The sequence below is a fragment of the Ursus americanus genome, chromosome 19, assembly GCF_024610735.1.
Source record: "Ursus americanus isolate L20-20 chromosome 19, mUrsAme1.1.p, whole genome shotgun sequence".
Classification (NCBI taxonomy): domain Eukaryota; kingdom Metazoa; phylum Chordata; class Mammalia; order Carnivora; family Ursidae; genus Ursus; species Ursus americanus.
Genome location: NC_142145.1, coordinates 26595445 through 26616713, shown reverse-complemented (window position 1 = coordinate 26616713; position 21269 = coordinate 26595445). Strand labels below are relative to the sequence as shown.

The 21269-nt window shown below is 39.3% G+C and overlaps 1 protein-coding gene across 5 annotated transcripts in view; it reads left to right on the top strand.

The window, feature by feature from the left end:
• Positions 1-20341, top strand: part of ARK2N (arkadia (RNF111) N-terminal like PKA signaling regulator 2N) — a 74530-nt gene extending 54189 nt beyond the window's left edge. For 2 of the 5 annotated variants that reach the window (XM_045789999.2, XM_045789998.2), the window contains exons 3-5: positions 1357-1539; positions 11660-11786; positions 19986-20341. In XM_045789999.2, the coding sequence (XP_045645955.1) occupies positions 1357-1539; positions 11660-11786; positions 19986-20175 (500 nt within the window). In that variant the 3' untranslated portion in view covers positions 20176-20341. Of the gene's footprint in view, positions 1-1356; positions 1540-11659; positions 11787-14875; positions 14944-19985 lie in introns of all 5 variants that reach the window. The other 3 variants (XM_045790001.2, XM_045790000.2, XM_045790002.2) reach the window with 3 other exon arrangements.
• The last annotated feature ends 928 nt before the right edge of the window (positions 20342-21269 follow it).

Below are 21269 nucleotides of genomic sequence, written 5' to 3'. Positions count from 1 at the left end.
CGTCAGAATTTCATATTGTGACATGTCTGTTCTTTATACGGTGGCTCTTAACAACTCATTTGCTTTTATTTGGTCATTTTTATTTTAAAAATGTTGCTACATAAACCTGTGATTTGAGAACTTTGCTTTAAGGGATAAATACCCCAAATGTGTTCCATCTTTCGTTCAGTGACAGTTTGCACAATGGATGTTTGTATTAAAACTAATCCTTCATTGTGTTCTATTTTAATGATTCATTGGCATATGTATTCATAGTCAAGAGTTTCATAAAATAGGTGTGTCTAATGTTAAACAGTCTTGATCTTAAAAAATCTTTATGGAAATACATAATTTGCCTGCACTTCATAAATAGCTGTTGGGGGAGAAACTGCATTCCTTGATTTCTGCTTTATTCTAAAATGGAGATAGTAGTAAGGGATGTGTTTCATAATTGAATGAAAACTGTATTTTTGCTTTTCGCTGTTGCATTAGGAAAAGGGTAGCATTAGCATTTTAAAGCATGTATCTGTTCTACAAGCATGAATATTGAGTTATTTTAGCATGAGTCACTGCAGTTTAATTACTCTGGAACTCTGCTGCCTTTTTCAGCTAGTTAGGGTGATTTGGAGGTAGAAGGGATCTCTTATTTTCCAGTGAGAACTTTAATATCTTCCTCTAAAATAACCCATGAGGTTGTATATCGTCGCCTTGGAGTGTGAGCTGGTTGTCTTTCTCAGGGAAAAGAAAATTTAAATATCCCTAACAAGACATCCAAAGCAAAATCCTGAAGGTGGATTTTGTGAGTATTGTCTTTCTGTAGAATGTTATAAAATGTATAACATCCCTGATATTTGTAAAGGGTTTTATTGGACATAGAGCTGTTAGTATTCGCCTAATTTCTTTAGAATAGGAAAATATGTATTTGATTTTCTTCTCTGAATCTATTAGTGACTTTTAAGTATTAGCTACTAAGAGAAAGAACTAGATTCGTTCTCTTAAAAACTATAAATTGAGTTTTTATAGTTTGCATCAGTTTTTTTCCTTTAAAAAATCAGTTTTACTCTCTCTGTGGAGTCGTCCCCTTTTTCATAATCTTTTGCTCTTTAGAAATATGACAGGAACTCAGTGTAATTTTGTTCAGTATACTGTTGTCCTCCGTTCTTCATAACCTCCTTTTCAAATGTGTCCCTCATCTTTATAAGCTTGGGTTATCTTTTCCACCTTCACATCATGTACAAACTATTAGATGTATAAAGCGCAGCTTTTCTGAGCAGGTAGAATAAGATAAAGGCAACTGGCATTTAGAGGGCTCTTAGTTGCAGAAGTATTTTTCACCCCAGAAGTTAGATACAAGTATACATTTTCTTTCCTCCCTAGATGGACCTCCAGTTGTAGCTCATTATGATATGTCTGACACCAGCTCTGACCCAGAAGTGGTAAATGTGGACAATTTATTGGCGGCTGCAGTAGTTCAAGAGCACAGTAATTCTGTAGGAGGCCAGGACACAGGAGCTACCTGGAGGACCAGCGGGCTTCTAGAGGAGCTGAATGCGGAGGCAGGTTGGTCTCCCTCCCCTCCCCCTTCTCTAATGGTGTACTGTGCATGTGTCCAGGCAGCTGTTTTCCTTGTAGTGACCCTGCCGATGAGAGCAGGCCAACTAGAGACATCTGGCATTAGAGGATTGTGACTATCCAGGGTGCCATTTATCACTGAAGAGGAGACGTGGGTAGCGTGTCATTCATCTTTCCTAATCTGAAGGAAGCAAACATGAGAAATAATGGTAGGCATAGGTAGATTCCAGTAGACCTATTTCTTGGGTTAAAAATGCTTCACATACATTAAAAACCACCCAGATGGCCTTAATACTCTTCCCCATCCCTCTTCTCCAGGGGCTTCCCTCACTTAATCTGTACTTCCACCTTACCTTGCAGTTTGGGGAAGGAGCTGATTAAACTTGCCCTTGGGGACTGCTCCTGTGCAGGGCTGCACTTTCTTCCGCTTCTCAGTGTGCCTGTCCCTGTCAGTTCCTCTACAGTAGCTCTCAAGTTTGTCTTTGCCAACCCTTTTCTTTCAGTTTCTGCATCTGGTATCTCAGGAAAATCTCTCTCCCTATCTTGCATAAATTATCTGGGCTCTGTGATGATTCTGAAGAGTGATATATATTCACTAAAAAAAACCCCATTGCATTGTTTTTGAAAACATTGCCCAGTGTCTCCAAGTCTCCTTAACTGTGTTCCTCAACACTTTTTCAGCATTCTTTCTCACTTAAACCTTTTTCTTAAAGCATTAGTACTTAAGTTTGAGAAGAGAGCGGGAGGGGATCGAGAGAGTGCTTTTAGTGTGTATTTTCTTACTTTAGTGTTACAGAACGATTATAGTTTCCTAAATTATAAATTGCATTGGCTTTTATGAGCTACTCTTATAATTTAATCACTACCTAAAATATTATGTTTATGGGTTTTACAAAAATAATAATGGGTTTAGAACTTTTTATATTGAAATAGCTAGGAAATAAAAAAAGGAGACTGCGCTCCACAGATCATTGCCCTTAATTCTTCCTTCCATAATCTGGAACAAAATAAAAATCTCTTATTTGTTGAGTTTCTGCTTAATTTATTATAGCTAATTTTGGAGCAGGACCTGACTTTAGTTTTAGATCTGTTTTGACTGCTGACTGTTTGACCTTGAACAAGGTGTTTCTCCTCTGGACTTCCAATTTTTATATGTATAAATACTTGCTTTGCCCAACAAGGATCTTTTAAGGATTTATTAATATATATAAGTACTTTTAAAAATTAAGCAGTAATATTTTATATCAAAGGAGAGTAGTTTGACCACATTTTGTGCAATATGTATTTCTAAGTTATATGATTTGTTCTATACACTGGATAGTTTATCTTCATTTTTCTTCTGTTGACCAGTGATCCATTCTACTTCTACTTTTATTTCCCTGTTTCTTAGTGTTGCTGTTAAACGTAGATCACTGTATAGTAAAGTCTTGGGGAGAACATGAATGATTACTTTTTGTTTTGTTTTTCATGTAGAGAATTTTAATATTAGTTTGAGCCATATGGAATTTTTAATATTTGACTTTTTGACCTATAACAAACCCAGCAGTTTCAGACAGTTCAACTTAATAGTGCAAGGGTACGGGGTCTTAAATTACCCTTAAAGTTACCAGTGTTGGGGATAGCATCACATTTTAAGATTATTTAAATCAATTATTATCTTGATTGTTTAAACTAGCCTTTGTGTACTTAATTCTATTTTTGATTTTTTTTTTTAATTTCAGTCACACAAATTTTTAAGAATATATCACTCAGGTACCTACCACCATTCTTAAGAAATGAAACATTATAAAAATATGTAAGGGAAACACCCATGGCTTCAACTCTGTTCCCCTTCCTTTTCCCTCTCCATTCCAAAGCTGTTTTGAATTTGGTATTTGATGTTTGGTATTCCTGTGTGTTTCTTTACATTTTTACTGCATTTGTTATGTATCTGTAAGCAAATATGTTTTAATACTAATTGATATTACATTGAAGGTAATCATTTGTAACTTGCATTTTTCAACATTTTGTGTTCTTGTTGATAAGGATAGCTCTAGTTCATTTTTCATTGCTATTTAGTAGTTACTGTATGAATATATCACGGTTGACTTACCCATTCTCTTTATTGGACATTTAGGATGCTATTCCAAATGATGCTACCATTTCTTGTACATGTCTCTTGGTACATGCATGTGATTAATTTCTCTAGGATATAATATGTAGAGAACATATGCGTGTATTGGGCAACATATTGTGTGTAGATTTTTGTATATCGTCACTGTTCAACAGATCCTTATCACATTTTCTTAGAAACCATATATTGGCTCAAAGTCTTTTTTTCTAAATCTGACAATGCAGGTATGTGAGTAATAAAACTTAATATACTCTGGTCTTGATTTAATTGTCATAGTGGGAACCCATCTCATAAATTTTGAATATACTTACAGTGCCACAGCAAAACGCTAACAGAATTTATGCTTGCCTACCAGTTTATAGTTTTGAGATTTGAACTATTAGCATCAATGAAATGGTCATTCTTATGGTTTGAGTTTAAGGTAAATGTGTTTTGTTTTTTAAGATTTTATTTACGTACTTCAGGGGGAGAGAAGAAGAGAGAGGGAGGGAGGGAGGGAAAGAGACATTGGGGGGAGGGGCAGAGGGAGAGGGAGAAGCAGGCTCCCCACTGAGCAGGGAGTCTGTTGGGGGACTTGATCCCAGGACCCTGGGATCAGAACCTGAGCCAAAGGCAGACATTTAACCAACTGACCAACCCAAGTGCCCCTTAAGATAAGTGTTCAGATGGTTAATTTGAGTTATCCTACTCTCCCAACAAAATAAAAGCCCAGTCACTGAACAGACTATTCAGGGGTTAATCAGTAGCAGCATCTCAGACCAGGTGTGCAGCCCCACTCCTTTTAGGGTGCTGTAAGTAATCCTTGAAGATAGAGTAGCTTACCTCTTTTTCCAGGCAATTAGACAATGATGGTTTTTTTTTTTTTTAAGATTTATTTATTTATTTGAGAGGGAGAGAGAGAGAATGAGCAAGGAAAGTGGGAGAGGGAGAAGCAGACTCCCAGCTGAGCAGAGAGCCTGATGTGGGGCTCTATTACCTAGGGTGCTTATAAAAATTCAGAGTCCTAAATTTCTCCATGAGGATTCTGTAAGTAGATCTGGTATGGGGTCTGGAAAATCTCTTTTTAGTAATCACTCCCAGGTAGCTCTTGTGTTGGGTATGTTGAGGAAACAGTATCAGTAAATAGGAAAATGGCTTAATTTTTACTTATTGCTCACTGTAAACGTAAATGTAGATGAGGCTAAGACAAGCAGAAATCTGAAGTACTCTTGGCATGGAAGGCTTATAATTGTAAACTAAATTTATTTAGGGTGTCGTCTCCCCCCAGGAAATTAAAACTTTTACAGAAATGATATGATTTTTCCATCAGCCTTCTTATCAAGAAGGTAGCCTGTGAACATGTTTCCATCCTTAAAATAGGGATGATGATCTTGATTGTCCAGAACACTAGTTATAGTGCAGAGAAACAAATCTTGGGTTTCCTGTTCTTAGCCTAGGGCTTTTTATAATCAGACCAGAATGGCCATGTTTCTATTAATAGTACTTTGAAGTCAATGTATCAGTCTTGTGAAGGAGATCAAATTTGGTCAGGCTTCGCTTGTTTTTACCTGGTTCTTATGAACTATAAGATTTTAGTTTTCTGATCTTCTCTTCCCCTACTTTTTAAAGTTGTTTCTCACATTCTTACTGAAAAAACTAAATACAAGGTAATAATTTACTTGTTTTCAAGCTAAATGAATAATGACTTGAGATATTAACCTTTTTCATACCTAATATGTTGCTGTCATCCAGTATGTAATAATTTCCTTTAATGTGCTGCAAATTGGCTTTGGACCAGTTCTTACCCAGTAGATTTGTGATTTTAAAAGTAGCTACATTATTTCTTTTGAAGACAAAAAGAAAATGTTTGCCGTGATAATTTAGTTAATATTTTTTTATGCTGTTTTCTTTCTGACTTGTGTGTTGAAAAGGTCTTTAGTGAGAGGACAAAAATTTAGGATTATAGAGTGAAAGAAGTTATCTTTCCGAAGAGCTACACAGGCAAAGAGTTACACAGAGACAGCCAGCTGCCCCAATAGTTAAATATAAGTGCTCTGATTTATTTTAAGTTTAATATATGATAATTGTGGTATTTACACTTTTTCTACAGGGCTTATTCTTGTCCTGGAACAGGAAAGATTATTGCCACTGACAGTATTTAAGAATCCCAGAGCATCTGTGAGACTCAGTTTTGTGTATACTTTAGCCTTTGCTCTGTCACTGGATTCCTGTGAGGTCGTGGGTTGGAGGGATGACAGTGGAGGATGGCCCAAAGGCCAGAGAATGTGAAGCTGTACGTAGGAGCTCCCAAAGGAATATATGACGTACTGAAGAGGGTTACATTGAGAGAAAAGGACTAATTGCCCTGGCTCTGAGATAGACCAAAGGGGGGATATATTCTTGGAGAAAGCCTTGGTGTCTCTTGTAGAGCATGGCATCCCATAAACTTGGTGGGGTCTCAGCTGACTTGTTATCTGAGTGGCACATTTTATCTAATGGCTCTGACAAGAAATGTGGCAAAACTCTCACAACCATTTAGTCTCCTGAGTTAACATTCACCAGGAAATTTGTATTTATTCCCCATCACTTGACCTCAGTGTCCCTTATTTTATTTTATACTGATTTTTAGACTAAAGAGTAAAGATACTGGCTGCAAGAGCAGATCCTGATTTTAAGTGATCATTTTTAGAACATCACACAAGTTCTGTAAATGCCAGCAGGTTGGGATTACAATTTTTATGGCCCAGATCATGCTATCAAAATGGTTTGAATTGATGTAATTATGTGAAGGTGGTATGTAAATTACTAGTTTCTGGATCTATAATGGATGAATAAAGTTAGAAGAATCTTAAATATTGACGGTAGTTACTGTGTTTTTCTTAAGACACTGTAGTAAAATTGTGAGCAAAAGTAGCATAGTAATTTTTCATTTCTTCCCCTTTATTATTATTTTCTTCTTCCCCTTTCTTTAAACAAAGGCAAAGTGATACTTCCAGATCTGAAATGAGGCCCTGTGGGTGACAGGGTCAGGATGAGGGGCCTAATGAGTAAAGACTGGTTATTCAGAAATATTCATGACTGAGACAGAATATTTCATAAGTTGGAATTACAAATTAGAACTGTAGGCTACCCTCAAATAGAAAAATTAATTAAAAAAATTAGAACCATGGAGATAGAACTGGGCACAGAGATACTAAGAGCTAATTGTGTCATATTCTTGTCATATTTTCTTAATTACTGTTTAAAAGATTTGAGTAATCAAGGAGGAATAGTTTGTAGCAGCCATGATTACTACATTCTGCCTTTTTAGTTTGGTTTAATTCAGTTATCTTGTTTATTTTTAGGATGGTAAGGGCTGAGCCCCTTGCTATGAGTCTACCCCAGGGAGTGTTAAGTGCCTCTTGAGGCTTGGCTCCTTAGAGAGTAGGCATGGAGAATTTGGGGGTGGTTGTCCACATAAATAACGAGCACTCCTATAGTATAAGTAATCATGGTAGCCGGACTTAAAGTGGAAAGAGAGAGAAACTAAGCCCAGTGCCAGTAATGTTCCATGGAGGGGTGAAACTGCCCCGTAGTTAGTATTTGGAAGTGCTCTGGAAGGTGGGTGCTGCTGGTGTTGTACATGAGGATGGAGGGCAATATTCGTAAGTGATTCTGGTCCCCCAGCTGAGGTGTAGGAGCAGCTTCTGAGGACTACAGGGTAGGTGGCATTTTCAGGAGAGTCCGGTTTCCACAGGGAGGTGAAAAGTGCCGTGCACTTTTCCATGAATCTGGCATTCCAGGGGGCAGTGGAAAAGTTGTAGGAAGGTAAGTAGTGGGTGGCTGGAGCAAAGGAGAATAACAGTGGAGTGGAGGATGAGACAGGAGAGCAGTGGATGGGACCCAGAGGCTTGTGTTGGTGGGTGGCCAAGAGGATGGAATTACAATGTTTTACTTCTCATAATCACTGGTTTTCCTCCTACCTCTTCCTCTTGCTTTCTCCTTTTCCACGGGGGCTCTTGTATACTCTCAGGCTGTTACTTCCCTTATACTGTTCTTCTACCTCACTGACCCATCACCCGGCCCTTTGCCAGCCCCCCTGCTAGCGTCACTTCTTCCCCGCTCCAGCACGTTTAAGCCCAGCTCCCTGTACAGCAGCGTTTCCTCTTGCACCCAGCTGGCCAAGTCCGATCCCTGGACGCACTCTTGGAACCTGTATCACTCTGCTTAGCATAGCTGGAGAAAATCAAATGGTGGCAGAATCGAGGGTGGAGTTAGCTTCCTAATCGGCAGCCTCACCCTGGCTCTCAGTGCTGCCCAGCAGATCCCATCTTTCCTTAGGCAGTTCTGTCTTATTCACTTTTCTGAACCCCCACCCTGCTACCCACCCACACCTGTGCTCTGCACGTGGGCTTGCCACATTCTTCACAGATGAACCTTGCCTCAGCCTTCTGCCATCACGCCTGTTTCTTCTCTGCCTTTTTTCCAAATATGGCCGGGTCTCTCCCATCTTTTAAAGTTCTTTATACGTACACATCCCTTTCCCTCAAACCCATTTTCCTTCCTCAGTACTATCCTATTGCCTTTTTCTTCATAGCCAGACTATTTAAAATGTGTCTGTTCTTCCTTCCTTTCTATTATTATTTTTTAAAGATTTTATTTATTTATTTGACAGAGAGACAGCCAGCGAGAGAGGGAACACAAGCAGGGGGAGTGGGAGAGGAAGAAACAGGCTCATAGCAGAGGAGCCTGATGTGGGGCTCGATCCCAGAACGCCGGGATCACGCCCTGAGCCGAAGGCAGACGCTTAACCGCTGTGCCACCCAGGCGCCCCCTTCCTTTCTATTATTCTTCAGCTTGCTTTGCTACACTGGCTGTAGGCCTATCACTCCTCTGAGGCTCTTCTTGCCAAGCTATATGTATGGTTATCTTATTGCTGATTCTAGTGGACTCCATCTAGTCCCTCTTCTCACTGGACCTCTGTGTTGGGCATGGATAAGCACTTCTTCCTAGAAATGCTCATTCCATGGTGTCCTGGCTTCATTTTTTAAGGTTTTCTTCCTGCCTCTCACTTAACTTGGTGAGCTCCCCTTCATCTGCTCATCCTTAATTATTGGTGTTTGTCAGGGTTCTGTTCTAGGCCTCCTTCACGCCTCTACTGCCCTTTACCTTCCCACCTACTGCCGAGGACTCTCTTTCCTCCCTAGACCCCTGTCCTGGGCTTTAGAACAGCATCTCGGCTGCCTGTTGGACATCTTAGAGGCACGCCATCGTCCTGTCCTGAGCAACTACCCTCATCTGTTCATGGGTGTCCTCTAGCGCTGTAACTATCCAGTTACCTAAAGCAGAAACCTAGCCATTATTTTTTCCTAAGTTTGTTGATTTGCCTGATTCCCAGCATTACTAAGCCTCTGTATATACACGTACACGGAGTATCCCCCCATTTTGTTTCTTTATTAGTTCAGCCGTAGTCATTTCTCACCCAGGAAACTATGGCAGTCTAACTGGTTTTCTTGCCTCTCATATTCCCTGCTCTGATATTAGTTCCATTTGTATACTCCAAAAGGAAATTTTTAAAAATGGAAAACCACATCATGTCACTGCTTAAATACTTCAGTGGTTTCCTACTCTCAAGGTCAAGTCCAGACTCCTTACCATGATCTGAGCTCTGCTGACTTTGCCAGCCTCATTTCCCATTACTGTTTTTACTTCATTACCCCACGTTTCGCTGAACTTTTATACCCTAAAGGACAACACAGTGTTCCTTATTGCTACTTCCCCTCACCTGTGCCTACTCTTCCGTAGGAGCGCAGTGTCCTTGATTTTTCCCAAGTCTGGGAAATTTCCCTTTTCTGTGTCTTTAAACGCACTCCTTACCTCTCTAACGGAGCAGTTTTCAAGCCATAGTGTCATGGACTGCTTTTTATAATCCCTGAGTATATCGTGAGTTCATTGAGGGTAGACACCATATACCTCCTGTCTTTGTTCTCCATAGTATTCCTAGCACCTAGTACATAGCCTGTCATAAACAAGTATTTATTGTAGGAACAAATAGATGAGGTCAATTGTTATAGTTGCACAAATCCAGGCTGCTCAGAAGATTGAATGTGGACAAGTTGAAGGTTTGAAAAAAGACTATCAATTTATATTCTTTCCTAGCAGTGCAGTAGGAACAGTGTGTGTGCTAATAGTTGTAACTTCAACATTGAACTAGAAATTGGACAAAAGACTTCGCCACGAGCAAGGTATTAGGGTCAGAGCAAGAATCTGAGTTTACCAAATCAAGTCTTAACCATACATACTCCCATTTAAGCAACCACCCCAGATGTAACAAAACTGGGTTTTGTCTGGTGAATGCCGCCTTTCATATGCTCATCAGATTCAAAGTTACGGCCAATATTTAGAATCCTATTTTTGCTGTTCTTTAATACAGAAAGTTAGCCCTTGCAGGCTAATATAATCTCAATCGCCACTTCTATCTAGAAGCCATTTTAAGCTTTGTGGTCTTGTTTTCTCATATGCATCATAGCCAACTGAAGAAAAAAAAAATATTAAAGAATTGAAAAAAAAAGAGAAAGACCCACAGTTACATTCAAGCTTGATTACTCTTTACTAGCTTTCACCCAGCACCAAAATATTTTTATAGTGTCTTTTGTGACACTTTTTGTGTTATGCATACACTTTTCCAAGTTTCTACATAGACTAATCACTATCTTTGGACATCATTGCATTTTGCTTAAAGTTTTTTCCCTTAGGCTAAATTCTCAGAGATGGAACTACAGGTTCAGAAGATAAAAAATTAAAAGGCTTTTGCTTTAGGACTGTCTATAACTTTCCAAAAGGGTTATACTAAAAGTTTGCAGGAGTATGAAAGTACAAGGTTTCTCAGTGACCTTGAAGCATTTGAGTGAGTGATGTGAAGGGATGAAGGAGGGGGAAAGGAGAGTCGTGTATGTAAAATCTTACTGATTGTGGCTTAGTTTATATGAGGTATCACCAAGGATTCTTTTTTAAATATAGAGACACAATACTGTGTCAGATGACAATATATTTAAATAAAAGTACCTTTTAAAGAGTAATTAAAAATTTGTACCTGTTGCAACTTGGTTTATTTCATAACTCCTAGATATTCTAAGTTTCATAAAGGCCAGTACATTTAAGAGCTGGGTACATAGGCTGAATTATTTTAACTCTTGTTAGAATTGCTTATATTGCTGTGTACTTTGATGCTATGCTTTTAGCCTTTATGGAGAGAGAGTTCTATGAAGCTCATCATTTCGGTGAGGTAGAGAGTGTGTTTTACTGCACCATGTAATAGATGCTTTGTGAGGCCCCTTGTGAAAAAGTTTTTACATGCCCCAGTGCCGCAAATTGTGCTTTTCCAGAATATGTGGTTTCTTTCTGTCTAGTAAGAACTGTCAGCAACGTACAGGTTATATTTCAGTTGCTCAGAACAAAAACTGTGATCTGCCTCTAGCCTCTTCTTTTAGATGTGGTTTTGGGTTTAGATTTTGTCAATTCTACATTCCTTTTGAGAAAAACTGTTAAAATTATTTAAAATTTAAAGAAAATTGTTAAATCCTTCATAAAGCATTCCAGTATAAATATGATATTAATGAGGATTTCTGTTATTTATTCCATTTATGCCTTTGAACGTTTCTGGTTTAGAATTTTGTTTGTTAAAATTCACCGGTAAGCAGTAGAGAACCCCATTGCCCTCTAGGTGGTGACAAACCTGTTATACAGGTCATTTAAAAGCAGACAGGAATTGAATGCAAAAAGCATTGTGGAATAAAATATAATAGAGTGTTATCACAGTTTTTTATTTACTGTGTACTGAAGTACTCAGAGGGTTTTTTTTTTTTTCTTCTTCCAAAGGAATAGAAAGTGAGAGACTTGACAGTTTCGCTCTGGTGAGGTCTTGCACAGCAATTCTGTTTCTGTGATTAAACCTTGATGGGAGATCTGTCAATGAGTTGCTCGTGCTGCTTCTAAGAAGTCGAACTATAGAGCTTATTTTTTCCCCCTTCTCTTCAGGTCATTTGGATCCAGGATTCCTAGCAAGTGACAAGACATCGGCTGGCAATGCACCTCTCAATGAAGAAATTAATATTGCCTCTTCAGATAGTGAAGTGGAGATTGTGGGAGTCCAGGAACATGCAAGGTAGGATATTAAGTGGAACATTCTGATATTTTAAATGTGAATGTGATTTTAATGAGAAGCCAAGTGAGAAGAAAATGGTAATCCTCGTTGCATGGCTGGCATGAATGGTGAGAGCTATTGCTCAGCTTCCTTTGGTTTAAAAAACGCTCTTTGATTAGACATGATATGAGCTTCAGAATGTGTTGCATAATGTCTTATATCAAGAACTTCTCAACCATACATGTATGTGAAATAGAACTGATGTTTTCCTCTCTTATTTTTAGCAAATGTCTAGATCGCTTGACAGATTTTTCTCTTACAGCATAAGTATCACCCTGCTTTTCCCCCTGCCATTCATATTTTCTTGACTTTCACTTTATCTGGAAATATACTGTGAGCAAACAATTAGGAAATACACATCTGACATCATACCTCTATTGCTTGTTTCCTAACGTACCTCTTCTTGTCTTTCATTAAAACTTGTGAGTTACTTTGGTCTGTTCCTAACCTAGATTTCTAGTGATGTTCATGTGACTCAGGCAGTTCTGTTTTTAGAATTAAAAAAAAAGACACAAGACATCAACTTTGTGTAGTATTACAAAAAATTTTGAAATTTGTCATTCTCTAAGATTAGGGGTGAGGGGCGCCTGGGGGGCTCAGTTGGTTGAGCATCTGCCTTTGGCTCAGGTAATGATCCCGGAGTCCCCGGATCGAGCCCTGCATTGGGCTCGCTGCTAAGTGGGGAGTTTGCTTCTCCCTCTGACCCTCCCCCCTCTCGTGCTCTCTCTTTCACTCTCTCAAATAAATAAAATCTTAAAAAAAAAAAGATTAGGGGTGAGCAAACTGTAGCCCATGGGTCAAATCTGGTCTGCTCCCTGTTTTTGTATGGACCTTGGGTTAAGACTGGTTTACATTTTAAATAGTGAAGGGTTAGGTGTGGTGGGGGGGAGGTTTCAAATGTAGAAGAATGTTCTGTGACATGTGAAAATTATATGAAAAGAAATTCAAATAAAATGCATTTACTCATAAATAAAATTTAATGGGAACAGAGCCATACTTGTTCATTTACATACTGTCTGTGGCTGTTGTTGCGCTCCAGTGACAGTGTTGAGAAGTTTAAACAGACACCTTATAGTCCTTAGAGTCTGAGATATTTACCATCTTCCCCTTTGTAGAAAAAAAGATTTACTGACTCTTGCTTTACGATAATCCTAAGAATTAGTTATAGCCCTCCCAGAGGTACTCCTGAGGAACATTTAACACACACACACACACACACACACACACACACACACACACACACACCAAAAATTTAGACTTTGTAATATCTGTATTCTACATTAGCAAACAACTTTTCTCCCGGGCTACAAGAGTTAGGTTGTGATTTCCTGATTGCCCCAAGTAGGTATATGACACAATATCTACATTATCTGGCTCTTGGATCTGATTTTACTCTTTGGTTAGGAAGGTAATAAAACTTGACCAGCATTTCTTCTGTCATGTATATGGAAGGCGAACTTAGGAGTGGAGAGTGCGGGCAAAATACACATGCCTGTAAATTGAGGCTACATTTAATGAGTCTTAATGAGAACTGATCCTAGTTTCTGAGAGCATTTTTCAGGTCATACCTGTTGAGACTTTAAGGACGTAGAGTTAAGTCATTGTTTAACATGTCTTCTCCCCCAAAGTGGCCAGTTCTCAGATGTTATCAGACTTAAACACTTCCTCCTCTGTCCTGTGTTTATGCCATAAGTATGATTGCGTGGCTGCTTCCTTTTTTCTTTCCCGTTTTTAATGGTTATTTCCCCTATTCTGGTGGGAGAGAATTTTCATTCTTCAGTCTTTCCTTAATGCCCTTCTTTTTCCTTTTTTTTTTCTGCCTTAATCGAGAACGTTTTCCTGTTCTCTTTTTTCATCTATTCCCTGCGTGCTGACTTTTCCCTCAGATGAGAGGATAGACCTTCTGATTTTTTCCTTTATTTTAGTATATGTTTGCCATTATTTATTTCACTGTTGTTCCTTACAATATAGAAGACATGATTATCTATTTAATCCCTACTGTAAACCTTATCTTGCCTATTTACAGATTGATAGAGGTAAATTATCTTCAGTTGTGCCAGGAGCACATTATCCATTCACCAACTTCCTCTTGAATTACATTTCATGTTTTAATTTGCTGTTAGTCATGTGTTCCTACGGAAGTAGCAAGGAGTAGGTGATAACCTGTGTTGCTCACCTGATCTCTTTGTCTCTGAGACATACTAGTTGGTCCAGTTTTCTATTAACTTCTATCAGATCTCCCTTCTTTACTGTTTACTTGTGCCTAGAAATGTTACAGAGTGAGCCACCTTTCTTCTTGGCTTCTTTGTTCAACTTTTCTTCCATCATAAACTCTTTAGCTTCTTTTTTTCTACCAGTATTTTGGTATCTGGAGTTAAAATTATCATGATATTTCTGTTAAAACTTGGAAATTGAAATTCTAAGTTCTTACCCACCGCCAATACACTCCCTCTCTCTCCCTCTCCCTCTCTCTCTCCCTCTCGATCTGTAGTACACCCGTCTCCATACTTAATAGGTCTTTTATCCAGATTGTCCTTTTACTCTATAGACCTGTTTGTTCCACTCTTGAACTAAGTCAAGTGACTGGCTACATTTTAAACGACACGCTGTAATGTTACTTTCAAGGACTTTTTCCATATAGGCTCTGAATCATCAAGATGTGTTTTACTCTGACCCTCTGGTTTGAATCCTGTGGAAATGCTATCCTAGAGGTGACCAATTGATGATGAAACCTCAGTGGTGTGAATACTGCCCATATGATAGAACGTACTATTGGCAGGTTTTGTCGGAGTACTTTGAACTGACTCCTGTGTCATTCTGAGGGGATCTTTATTTTTGCTCTTTGGGTCTAGGACTGAATAGTCTCACTGGCTCTTCTGTGTCTTTCTGAACATTTTTCCAGTACTTACTGTAGAGGAGGCCTGACAATCTTTCAAACATTTGAGATTAAAAATCTGAGAAGCAGGTGGGGGGAGAAGCTTTCTTGTTGGTTGCTTCGGAGTGACCGCTTTGGCTGCCTGTATCTCATCTGGAATTTATTTCTTTTACAGGTCTAGGGTTGCAGTTATGAAGTATTGATGGGCTTCTGGCAGGGTTATCGCTTGGAAAAAGGTTTTAGGTTTTGATCCACATCTTTTTGTTCTAATTTGATTTGCATGCAGAGATGTTTTGTTTGGATTTAGTGTCCTGCTCTTATTTTTTGATATTCTACCTTGCTGTGGGCTTTCGGAGAGTTTTTTTTTAAAACTCAGACTTGGTTCTTGAGTTGTTCTCTTTGGGATTGTGGTTGCTCGGACTTGAATTGTGTTGCCATTTTTCCATATTGGAAGCATTTTGTTTCACATTGGCTCAGTAGTTCTAGTTATGATGTGTCTATTTTTTTTAAACAGTTTTTCTTTTTTTGCACGTTGATATCTTTTTAAATTTAGATTTTGATATGTTCTCTTAGTTTCCGTGTTTCTTCTAGTCATAGACTAGAAAGCATGCCTTCTGAATTAATGGTTTGAATGCATCTTTTATGGCTGCCTTGTATTGCTGTGATTAACTCCTGATGTTACCTAAATGTTACCGTTTGTAGATGTTAATTTTGGGACAGTCCCATTTTCACAAGACGTTCTTTGCCAATGAGATACAGATTTTTTCCAGCACCTCTAGTTCCTCTGTATCCATTTAATTTTGCCAGAAGTTTTAATTTATGGCCCTCTGCCAGTATTTGTCTTTGTCCTTCGTCCTTTTTCCATCTCTTCTACCAGCCTCATTGGTAATTGCCCTAGGAAGATGAAGGCATATAGAACAGATCTTTCTGTTATGGAACTGTTGGAACAGTTTCTTTGATACCTGTCCTGTGAAGCTTTTGGGAATAATCAGATCCTTACCTCATTTCACTGTGGTCTTTGGTCTTGTGGTCATTTGTCTTAATGTTGGTTCATCCCTCAACAGAACAACTCATGCTGGAAACCTTTTGCATTTAAGACTGATTGCTTCCTACAACCAGTTTCAAACATTAACCTTAAAAAAGCAAGGGAGACAGACAGGCATTTTTCTGAAGCCAAGGATTCATTTCATCTTCAATTAGGAAAAATAAGTAGGAATGTTATCTAAGAGGTCATGTTCATGCTCTGTAAATGAGAGCAAAAGTGATTAATGTTTAATGTTGTTTTCTTAGGATAGTAAGTTAACTATATCAAAAGCTGGCCATCAGAGCCTGCCCTCTTTCTGTGTTTTTTCTTTTCCACTGTGAAGTCTCTCCTGTATTAGTCTCAGTATATGAAGAGCAGGAAATTATCCTATCAAAACTTACTACTCAGAAAGTAGGTTTTTTTTGGGGGGGGGAGTGAGTCCTAAGCATTTTCTTGGATATAGGACTCAAAATATGACTCTAGGTAATTTTTTATGCCAGTTGCCCATCATATGCAGATTAAATGCTTTGTGAAAACGCAGCCTGCATCTGCCTAGAATTGGATTGGATCAGTTAGAAAACAGCTGAGTATGTTTCCACGCCAGGTCTTTCATCATACAGAAAAGGGGTTTGTCATAATCCATGAAACTGTACTTTGTGGCCTTACCAGAAATTTGAGCCTCTCCCATCCTTCTTTATAGGGCAACTCTGTGGGGCTGATAACAATGTTCTGGTGCCTTTTTCCTTCTGAAATTTTTTCCCTCCCAATCCGGTATAAGTGATGTACACCATCTTATAAAATAGTTGAAATGTTTCTCTAGCACTCTTTGTTTACCAGCTTGAGTCTTTTTGCCCTGTACTTAAAAAGGAAATGTGGTTAAAGCCTTGTTCTGGCCTCATCCATCTCTTAGCTACCATTTTATTCAAGACAGTTGAGATCACTAAATCACAAAAAATGTCTGGTATGTTTTATTGGCTTATAACACACACAGAAAAGTGTTCAGCATACACTTTAGTTTTTGCAGACTGTCCACACTCCGGTAACTAGCACTCCGATCAAGAAACAGAAGTCCCTCCTGTGCCGTCTTCCATTTACAACCTTCCCACCATTGTGCCCCCCGCCCCGTGACTACTAGCCTGCCTTCCCAAAGGAGTTTTGCCTGTATTATTCAAAATCTTAAAGTCAGTGCTAACCTTAGAAGTCATCTTGGAATACTCTGTAATACTCCTGACAGATACCCAGATACCCTAGCACTTCCTTGAACTAAAGGCAGTTTATTCCATTTGGTAGTAGCTGTGATTGTTGTGTAGTAATGATCATCTAAAACTTCCCTCCATAAACTGATTTGTGGTTGTTAGCTTGCTCTTGAGATCTCTGTACAAGGTGAAGTAGCCATGTTCTTCCATGGTGGTTCTCCCTTCTTTGGGAATTGACCTTCCAGTTGCGGTTAAATAGGAGCTGAGAAAGCTTTTGACTGAAGATGGGATCATCACGTAATCCAGAGAATCCGAAATTTTGAAATGAGAGAAACAGACTGAGAGGGTTGAGGCTTGAGTCAAATGAATGAGACCTAGTTAACAACATCATCCTTAGGTTCTTTGAGGTGCTCAGGTATCTTTCCAGTAAATTCTCTTTTTTGCTTAAAGTAGTCCAAGTTGGTTTCCAGTAACTGGAATCATTTGTAACATAATTACGGAAGTGATCTAATTCAGATAGTTGAAGAAGTGCCTCATCTCCTTATTCTCCTCTCTGTGTCCACCATTCCTCAGTGGTATATACTGTCTCTACACCTCTCACTCTCCTACTGTGAGTATATTCTAGAATCTGCTTTGCTGTTTATTGAATGATTCCCAGGGGCCAGGCAGTGCTCCTTACAATCAGACATAGTATAGTGCTTCAGGTACAGTCTGAGGAAGGCATAGTTGCTTAGTGTAAAATAAACTCCCCGATGGAGGCCTTTTTTGGGGTCCTATGCTTAATAACTTGCTTAAGACCCTGTGCAATTGTCTTTTGGCCTTGCTTTTCTCTTTTGTAAAATGGGCAGATTGGATCTGCTCCCTTTTATTTTATTTTTTAAAGATTTATTTTAGAGGGAGAGTGCACTTGAGAGCGAGCGTGGGGTGGGGAGGGGCAGAGGGAGAGAGAAGCTCTCAAGCGGACTCCACTCTGATCTGGGAGCCCAACACTGGGCTCAGTCTCACAACCTTGAGATCATGACGTCACTGAGCTGAAACCAACAGGCAAATGTTTAATCGACTGAGCCACCCAGGAGCCCCTGGATCAGATCCTTTTTAAAGCCACTCCTTTGTATGATCACTTAGGGAGCAGTGCAGGGTAACAGTTGGAACTAAATACCTCTTTTATTTCGGAGGTATTTCTAGGAATTCTGCCAAAGATTACATGGATTCTCTCTGTAGCCATTCATTCTCTGAATTCTGCTAAGTTCTAGCCTCCTTTAATTAGTCCTTGTACAGATGGGCTTTTGAATTATTGGAGAACTTTATATTTTTAAATTGTTAATCTGAGCCTACATTTGCACTCTGCTTTGCACTCACTGTGTTTTGCCTTACCTAATTTAATACACACGTTTGTAAAGCGACAACCTGATGTGAAAAGCAGTGGACTCAAGATCAGACCTGGCTTGAAGCTCCTTGGCCCACCACTTTCAAGCAGTGTGACCCTGGGCAAATCATGTAACCACTTTAATCCTCAGTTTCCCTTTCAGTTGAGTATGAATAGTAACTTCCACATCTACCTCATAGGTCTGTTGGGATTGTCAAATGAGGTGAGACTGCTTAAGAAACTCGGTTTGCTAGTGCCATCAGTCATCAAAACCATTTCTATAAATGTTGAATGGACTCCTTTGGCTGACATTTTTCTGTGATTACAAGATCACTTCATCTGAGTGTACTTAATGAATTGGACAGATCTGGATTAGCCTTTGGACTTTATATAAGTCTCATACTTTAGGGTTTTCAGTAGCTAATCTTTGAAAATGTAGTAGCCTCTGGGTTAATAGCTACTTAGCCCATTCGGAACAAATGATGGGCTTCTGGTATGGTAACAGATCTACATTCTGCCCCTTGCTCTGGCCCTGGGGGATCTGTTTTTTGGCACTTCTCTTGGTAAGGGAGTAACTTCAGGCTACCTTTGTAGGAGCAAGGCCTCTTTGCAGGATCTTAAGAGTCCTTCAGCAGTTTTGCAACTGAATCTTGTCCATTGTTACCCTAATGTTCTTTTGCATCTGGTAGTGCAGTTAGCGGTGGGTCAGAGCTGGAATTCTCCAGCGATCCAGCACCACTCGTATGCAGCCTGTTAGAGCCGCTGCTCAAGACCCACTGTAGTAGTTCACGCGACTGGAGTCCTGTCAGCTGTCTCTGTCACATACATTACATAGGATCTGGTCAGTGATTCACATGTGAGGACAAAAGTAGCAACGAAAGCTTGAGCAGCCTGCCTTCCTCTCATCCGAATCCAGAGTCACTCAGTGATTCATCTGGGAGGCTCATGGTTCTATCATTTGATTGGAATGTGGAACTCATTATGTCACTGTTTCAGAAACAGTTTTCTTCCAGTTAACTCTCGGTGAGATTTATCAGCAAGGCAGTTCTCTCCCTCTGATAAAATACTTATAGAGGACCTTAACTGAGCACCTTCAGCCTTGTTACTTTCCCTGAACTAAAACACATAAGCAGTTCAGATGAGTGAGCCAGGTGTTGTGACCTTCAGGGTAAGGGAAATTGATCCTTTATGCGTGCGTGACCAAGTACTTACTTAGAAATCCAATCTGTAAAGGAGTATTAATGTCTTTGAAGGTATTATTCCCAGGATGGCATAGAACTTTTTTGGGAGAACAGCTTGTACCTATATTTCTTACTGTTTCATTTGGTTAGACTAAGATTGGGTATCTTAATTTTGTTCTGGATTTATATTCTGCCCTGTCCTGAAGACCCCGGAGGTTTAATTGTGTTGAGAGAAACATTATGTTACCTATCCACTTCAGTAACGGATCTAGACATAACTTGAGAATTTCTGACTGAGACAAGACTCTTGTCCGTTTTTAGGCTAAATTGAGAGAGGCGGGAAGGGAGACAAAGAGGGAGGAAGAAGGGAAGGATATTGGTTGTGAGTCTCATGAACTCACACAGTAAACTTATCTTTGTAAAAGTATCAGTCGGTGCTCCTGAAGCCATATTCCCTTCTGGTTTTCCTGTGGTGGGATTAACCATGCTTGTGCTTTTGCTCTCCACCTCAATTGCAGGTGTGTTCATCCTCGAGGAGGTGTGATTCAGAGTGTTTCGTCGTGGAAGCACGGTTCCGGCACGCAGTATGTCAGCACCCGGCAAACACAGTCATGGACTGCTGTGACTCCCCAGCAGACTTGGGCTTCACCTGCAGAAGTTGTGGATCTTACCTTGGATGAGGATAGCAGACGTAAATACCTACTGTAATACAATGTCACTGTGTTTCCTCTGCACTGTTCCCTTCCACTTCCTCCTCCTCCTCTTTGTGACATGGAAGTTCATTGTCATAGCTTCAGCCTCAGAAGCTGTTTGTGGCATTTGTATAATCGAAACTCATGGAAAATTGCCCCCCCTCTTCCTTTTTTTTTTTTTTTTTTAAATTAAAAGAAGTCACTTAGGAAAATAACTTAGCACAGAGAAAAGAATTTCTTCTTTCCCTCAGTAGGAATATGAGAATGATGAATTTATTAGACAGCTTCATTTTACTTGGTGACTTTTGATCTTAGGAAACTCTGCCTTCCTTGTAGAGTGATATTTTAATTACCAGGTGAAAATGGATTTCAGTTTTTGAATCTTGTATTTATTTTTCTGTGTAATAAAATTAATATCTAGACTTGACCACTGTCAGCCCACCCATTGGCACTCCTACGTTAGGGCATTTGCACACATTTAGTCAGGTCCTTCTTGGCACCTAGTAGGGCATGTGCATTTGAAAATCTGTCCTTAAAAATAGGAGACAGAAGTATTACTTTTCTTTTAGCTTAAGTCTTCTGCCTTGTTTCCTGACTTTGCTCCTGGCTGACTTCACACAACACAAATAACTGATATATGGCCCTTTGTGTTTATAAATACCGCTAAGGTGACTTAGTTGGTCTCCTTGTCGCAATAATTCATAACTCTTTGGAAAATGTCTGCTTTTGGGGCAGAGGCATTTCAGATAGATACCCACCATGAGGTTTTCTGGGCATGTGAGGAGAGTAGTGAGAGATCAGTAGGAAAATCCCTTTCCCTCAACTTTTTTTTCCTGGTTTGTTCAAATAATGGGAGAACACAGAAGCCTGTTACTTAGGTAGAATATGAAAAGTTGTGTTCGCCTCTAAGATGTGGGCACTTACAAGTCTGAAAAGACAGTGCCTTCTTTCATAGCTAGTCTCTCCATAAAGGAGGTACAGCAACAGTTTAACACTTGAGCTGAAATAGACCTGATGCTGTATTTGGGTATTTTTCTCCTCTACCATCTAAAAGTGGGAAAATCAAAATGCACCATAAGAAACCAGATGCAAAGCACATAAATGACACTG